At 51.0% G+C, this 6,996-nt stretch overlaps 1 protein-coding gene across 1 annotated transcript; it reads left to right on the plus strand.

Moving 5' to 3' along the window:
• The first annotated feature begins 1,613 nt into the window (after positions 1-1,613).
• ZNRF4 (zinc and ring finger 4) lies at positions 1,614-3,358 on the plus strand. Its single transcript, XM_031947798.1, has one exon. It carries the CDS (start codon positions 2,088-2,090, stop codon positions 3,135-3,137), a length of 1,050 nt encoding a protein of 349 aa, XP_031803658.1. The 5' UTR covers positions 1,614-2,087; the 3' UTR covers positions 3,138-3,358.
• Positions 3,359-6,996: the final 3,638 nt, after the last annotated feature.

Below are 6,996 nucleotides of genomic sequence, written 5' to 3' on the forward strand. Positions count from 1 at the left end.
CGACAGAAGCTTAGAGGACCATTTCTGGAGGTCACAGTCTTTGGGGTCTCCCATGGTTACTCTGGCTTCCAGAGGGGCAGCAGGGGCCTTCTTCTGGAGTCTGGACCCAGATACCTCCATAAGAAAGTAGGATAGGAAGAGGGGAAGATGTCTCAGTCACCTTTAACTACCTGCTTCTATCTTTTAAGCCACGGCAGCCTACCTTACCTCCTTGGGGGGTTACCCAGAGAATCACAGAATATCAGAATTAGGAACAACTTAAGAAATCAGAGTATTCATCCTTCCCCATGCCATCCTTCCTACACTTTAAAAATGAGGAAACTAAGGCCCACAGAGAAGGAAGGACTTGCCCAGTTACATAGAGAGTAAATGGTAGGGTCAGGAATTGAACTTACATATCAGGACTAAAAACCCAAGTTCTCAATATTGGATTTCTTTCAGTTTCCCTTCCCTTCCCGTAGCCTGGTCTGTTCACTTGGGTTGAAGAGTTAGGAGCACCAGAGGTGCAGAGGGAGGGAGATGTACCTCAGCCTGTATCCCACTATGGATGGCAAGCTCCTTCCTGTGTCAGAAGGGTCTAGTCTATTCTAGTCTATTCTAATCTGTTCTATTCTGTTCTAGTCTATTCTAATCTGTTCTCGTTTATGCTAATTTAATCTCTCCTACTCTTTTCTTTAGTCTATTTTCTTCTACAAAATTAGCATTTATTAAATGCCTACTGAGTATAATATTGTGTGCTAGGGATGCAAAAGCAGAAAACCAATCCCTAACCTCAGGGAACTTAAATTTCTTTGGATGAAAAAAAAGCACAAAGTACTTTGGGAGGGGGAGAGAGGGAGGAAGCCAGAGAGAGAACAGACAGAAAAAATCTCATGGAAGAAGGAGGCAGTATCCGAGATAAACCCACGCCCCAGCCCAACTAGGGATTCAAATGTCCAGAATCCCCCGAGGCTTCAGGTCTGAGGCCATTAGGACACAGAAGTTCTGTTCTGGTTTCAGTGGCTAATGGGAATACAGAGAGATTAGTACAGATTTGAACCTGGACCTTAGGAGATCTCTGATGTGCACCAGATCCTGAGAAAGGCCCAGTAATTGGCAGGATCTCCCCTTCAGCCTGTCAGAAGATACTTGTGGGTATGTAGCAGCCAGCAATTCTTGCTTCTCCATCCCCACCTCCACCCCCAGCAGGTTAATTCTGGCTGCCAAGGCCTGGGGCTCTGGAGCCTGGGAAAGGAGTTGGAAGCCATTGATAAGTCCCAGAATGGGACCTTTCCTGAATCTCTTATTAGGGAAGGACTCCAACAAAACCCGGCCCGGCCCCTCAGCCATTCAAACAGGGTCCAGGCCCTCCTTCCTCCCCCTAGAATCTGGTGCTCCTGCTATTCAGGCCCTGGGCCTAGGAAAAGAAAATAAGGAGGAGGGGCTGGGGAAAGGAAGGGTGGCTGTGGGGAGATGGGAACTGGGCCAGAGGGAGGCAGGGAGATGAAGGTGGGATGTGTATGGAGTCTGGCAGGCTCCCCAGCCAGCTCGTGGGCTCTGGGGGAGGGGGAGAGGAGGGGGGCCTGTGAAAGGGAGAGCTCCTTCAGTGATGTCACAATGAGGGGCTAGAGAGATTCTAGGATCACTCACCTCCCCGGGCAGACAGGGCCCCCAAGGGGTAGGGGGAGAGACTAAGAGTTACCTGGCAGAAGCAGGCTGCCAACGGATGCAAAGGAGAGCATCCAGAAGGTGAGATGCTCCCTCCCCTGAGTCCCCAGAGGTTAGTGATTCTTTGGTGAGACTGCTGATTCTCTCTGGCCTCCCGTTTTTGCTCCATCATCCTGGGAGGCCCCCCTCTCCCTGTTATGGCCCCCCAGACACTGTGGCCCCACTGAAATCCTCTGACTGCGGCTCTTGCCAATGAAAGAGGGATGTAAACATCTCTCCAGAACTCAAGCCACCCACTGACAAGAAGCTGGGTCCCCACTCAAGCCGCACCACTCCCCACAGGAGCTCTAAGTGTGAGGCAAGGGGAGAGTGGGACCCCATTCGCCCCCCTGAGCAGGTCCCGCTGGGGTGGAACCCCTCCGGGACACAAGCCCCCCACCATGGGGGCCACGGCCTTCCACCTGCCGAGGCCCGTGGCCTTGCTTTTGCTGCTGCTGGAGCTGCCAGCGGGCAGGGCGCTGGTGCGGGCGGTGTCCGATGGCAGGGCCAGCTCCGTGGACTTCAGCGACGCCCCTGCCCTGTTCGGGGCTCCCCTGTCTGAGGACGGCGTCCGAGGCTACCTGATCGAGGCCCGACCACCCAACGCCTGCCAGCCCATCGAGGGCCCGGTGCCGTCCAACCACTCCCTGGGCTCCATCGCGCTGGTCCGGCGCTTCGACTGCACCTTCGACCTCAAGGTCCTCCATGCGCAGCAGGCCGGCTACCAGGCCGTCATCGTCTACAACGTCCACTCCAACGACCTGGTCAACATGGTGCACGTGTACGACGACATCCGGCAGCAGATCGAGATCCCGTCGGTGTTCGTCGGCGAAGCCACGTCCCAGGACCTGCGGGTCATCCTGTGCGGCCACAAGGACGCCCACGTCCTCCTCCTCCCCAACCACCGCCACTACTCGGAGCTGGACTGCCACCCCGTCCTGTCCATCTCCTGGGTGCTGGGCCGCGTGGTGACCCTGCTGATGTCCACGCTGCTCATCATCAGGAGAGTCTGGCTGTACTGGTGGCGGTGGCGGGAGCGCAGCGGCGCCGTGGCCAAGACCCCCGTCCGCAAGAAGATGCACCTGCGGGCCTTCACCTGCCACAACGACGTCTGCGCCATCTGCCTGGACGAGTACGAGGAGGGGGATCAGCTGAAAGTCCTGCCCTGCACCCACATCTACCACTGCAAGTGCATCGACCCCTGGTTCTCCCAGGCCCTGCGCAGGACCTGCCCCATCTGCAAGCAGCCCGTGGCCACCGCGGAGGAGGGCTCCGACTCCAACCCCGAGAGCCTCAGCGAGGACGAGTCGGCCAGATCCCGGCTGGACCACCGGGCCGCCGAGGTGCTGACCCTGGTCCGCCAAGCGCCCTCCCACACGGACAGCTCCAGTCACAGAACCGAAGGGTCCGAGGCCGAGGTGGTGCCTCGAAGGGAACCCTCCCTCCCCTGAGACGTCCCCTCAGGCCCTGCCCCCTCCTCACTCCCCGCCCCCTCTCCTTCTCCCAGCCAGCTGGCTGTGTTGGCTGCTCCTGGGACCCGGCTGAACACCACCGCGTGCCCGTGTCCGGCACGGCTTGGCTTGCCTCGGTAGAAGCCCAGATGCTGCAGTACCTGTTTGGAAATGCAAAACTTTATAGGCCGGAGACAATAAAATGCATTTGAAATCAGGTTCTCTGCACGTCAGATTGAAGCCTTCCTGGGCAGGTTCTCCTTGACCGTGTTATCTGGTTCTCGCCGCACCCCCGCCCGCCCAAGCCCGAGAGGCTGGTGTCCCTGTAGCCTTATAGAATCTAGAAGTGGTTTCCCGGTCCAACCAACCCTTTCCGTTTTACAAATGGGGAAACTAAGGCCGAGAGCCAGGATGTGACAAAGCCAGGGAGATAAAGCAATAAAGAGCAAAGTGGGCGCCTGACCCAAGCTCGTCCGACCCTCTTCCTTCCCCCCGCCTCCCGCACCACACACTGTACAATGATTCCCTCCCAAGGTATCAGATCTCCCTTCGGGAGATAGCATTTGGGGCACAAGAGCAGTGGCTGGAAGGAGGGGCAAGCCAGACTAGATGTCAGGGAGAGCTTTCGTTTTGCAGGTAGGAAAACTGAGGCTGGCAGGAGGATAAGGGCACACAGCGGCAGAAATCAAGACCGGCAGAAGCTTAGGTCTGAGTCTGCTGCCTCTGAACTTCAGTCCTGATGGGGAGGGGGTTTCACCACCTAGCAATAGGATGGTAGATCTCTGGCTGGCAGTCAGAAGACCTAGTTCTAGTCTTGGCTCTGTTATTGTTCATTAGCACTACTTGTGACCTCCAAGTTAATTCCCCAATCTGGACCTGAGTTTCTCCATCTATAAAATGAGGTAGGTATACCAGATGATCTCAAAAGGACCACTCTGTTCTTCATTCTAAGACTGTTCTTCCCAGCTTTGATAGCCGGTGTTCTAAGGGCCCTCCCAGCTCTTACATCCCATGTTCAAAGGTTTTTTTCCCAGCTCTCTCACCCTGTGTTATAAGGACCCCTCTCAGCCCTGACATCCTGTGTTCCCTCTCAGGTCTCTCATCCTGTGTTCTAAGTGTCCCATCCCTGACATCCTTCTAATGGCCTTCCCAGCTCTGAGGCTCATCTCTGTTCTAACCTTCTTTGTTCTAAGGCCCCTCCTAGTTCCGATGGGATCTCCTAGCTTTGATATTCTGTATTCTAAGCTCATCTCTGTTCTAACCTTCTTTGTTCTAAGGTTCCTTTTAACTCTGATGTGTTTTAAGAGCTCTCCCAGCTTTTATATTGTGTTCTAAGCTCATCACAGCTCTGACCTTTTGTGCCTTAAGGACCCTCCCAGCTCTTTGACATTGTATGCCTTAAACTCCCCCTCAACTCAGACATCTCTATTCTATTTTTTTTTTTTTTTTTTTTTTTTTGCTGAAGCAATTAGGGCTAAGTGACTTGCCCAAGTTCACACAGCCAGGAAATATTAAGTGTCAGAGATCGAATTTGAACTCAGGTCCTCCTGACTTCAGGGCTGGTGTTTTATCCACTACACCACTTAGCTTCTCCGACATCTCTATTCTAAATTCTGACAGTCTCAGCTTTGACTCTGCCTTCTAAGATTCCATACTGCTCTGGACCCCTGGTTCTCTGCTAGGCCCCTAAGACCAGCTGCTTTGGCTGGTGTGGTTGCCCCAGCTGCCCCACCCACCGGAGTGCCTGTGTTCCCCACCTCTTTCTTAGAGCCTAGCAAATCTCAAGTCTCCCCAAGCACCAGCTGAATGTTTGTGGAGCCCATTAGCTCTGCAGCCCCTTTCCATTAAGTCTGTTTATCTGATAGCTAATTATAATTCTGGGATTCTCCTTGGGACCTACCAGAAGGAACAAGCCAACAATAGTTTCAGACTCTAATCCTGCCTAATTCCAGCCTTGGCCCCAAGGCTACGGTGGAGAGTGGGAAGGGGGGTTAGGGAGGAGGGAGAGAGAGAGAGTTCCCACAGTCCTCCCAGCCCAGATGGGCCTCTTTCTCTCCCTCTGCTTATCCTAGCAGCATCTCTCTGCCAATCCAGAATCTCTCTAGTCACAGCTCAGGGCACCCAGCCCTCAGCCCTCAGCAGGGAACTAGCCCAGCAGGGTGGGCGCCACCCCTTTTCTGAGCTGTTTGAGCCTTTTACAGCTGATAGATGTGCACAACATAAAGAAGCCTGGAAGACAGATTTTGGTATTGTGACTATTTCCATTTTACAGATAATGAAAGTGAGAGGTAGAAAGATTAGGCAGCTTTGTCTTGAATCTGTAAGTTTGTAAGCCTGAGAGCTGAGATTCCAGCTTAGGTCTGAGTTCAGGGCTCTTACCATTGCACCTCCCAGCCGTCTAGACCCATCTGGATCTACTTTTCTGCAGTGAGGTGGCACACTAAATAGAGCAACTGAATGGGATTTTCACGAGTTCAAATTTGGCCTTAGACACTTACCAACTGTGTGATCACCTTGTTTGCCTCAGTTTCCTTATCTCTCAGATGAGCTGGAGTAATGGCAAATCATTCCGGTATCTTTACCAAGAAAACCCCAAATGAGGTCAAAAAGAGTTGGATAGAACTAAAGTGACTGAACACTACAACAATAACAAATCCAAAGTAGGGCAATCATGATTGCAAAGAGCCTTGAGTCCAGATCATATGAGGTTTGGTTGAAGGAATGTAGGATATTTAGCTTAGAGAAGAGAATATATGTTAACTGTCTTTAAATGCTTGAAACACTAACACAAGAAGAAATTGACTTGTTCTGCTTGGTCCCAAAAGAAAGAATTAGGAGTAATGGGGAAAATTGGAGGGAAACAGAATTTGACTTGAATTACGGACATTTTTTGGCAATTATATTTACCCAAGAGGGGAATGGACTGTCTCTTCACTGGAGGGCTACAAGCAAGAGTTTGATGACCTGTTAAATATGTTGTAAAGAAGATGATGTTTGTAAAGTGTTTAGTACAGTGTCTAGCATACAATAAGTACTTAATAATTGCCTGTTTCCTTCCCCTTCTCTCCTCTTTCCTTTACTTACCAATGGCATTGGATGCCTCTTGAAGTCCTTCCATCTCTGAGCAATTGTGATTCTTTCCCTGACACCTTAATATGGTACTTTCCCAAGGGTCTTCTTGTTATAAACTCTCTCTCTTGGCAATCTTATCCATTCCCATTTCTTCAATCATCATCTCAAGTGGAGTACTCCGTATCTATATTCTCTAATCCTTCCCTTCCCTGGAATGCCAAACTTCCAACTGACTACAGGACATCCCTATATGCATATCCGAATGGTACCCACGAGTGAACAGGTCCAAAATTGAGTTTATTTTCTCTCTGATCTTCTTTCCAACTTTCCTCCTTGTCTGACTTCACTCTTTACCCCTTCTCCCATGTTTATAATCTTCCTGTTATTTTTGACTCTGCTCCTTTCCTATATAACTAGTTACCAAATCATATCAATTCCATCTCTAATCACCTTCTATATTCCCAACTACCAGCCTGCCAAATTTGCATGAACTGAGATTATAGACTCATAGAGCTAGTGCTAGGAATTTGCCCAAGATCACACGGGCTAAATACAGCAGAGCTGAGATTCTAACCTAGCTCCTTCAAATTCTCCCTGCCTTTTTTTACCTTGTAAATACTTGTACACTTTACTGCCAACCACCTTTCTTTCCTCCAATGTCTGTTCAATAATGGTTAAGTGATACAGTGAAGAGTACTGGACCTTGAGTCAGGGAGAACCAAGTTCAAATCCCACTTCAGACACCAATCATGTGATCCTGGGCAAATCATTTAAACCCACCTGCCTC

The sequence above is a fragment of the Sarcophilus harrisii genome, chromosome 1 (assembly GCF_902635505.1).
Source record: "Sarcophilus harrisii chromosome 1, mSarHar1.11, whole genome shotgun sequence".
Taxonomy (NCBI): domain Eukaryota; kingdom Metazoa; phylum Chordata; class Mammalia; order Dasyuromorphia; family Dasyuridae; genus Sarcophilus; species Sarcophilus harrisii.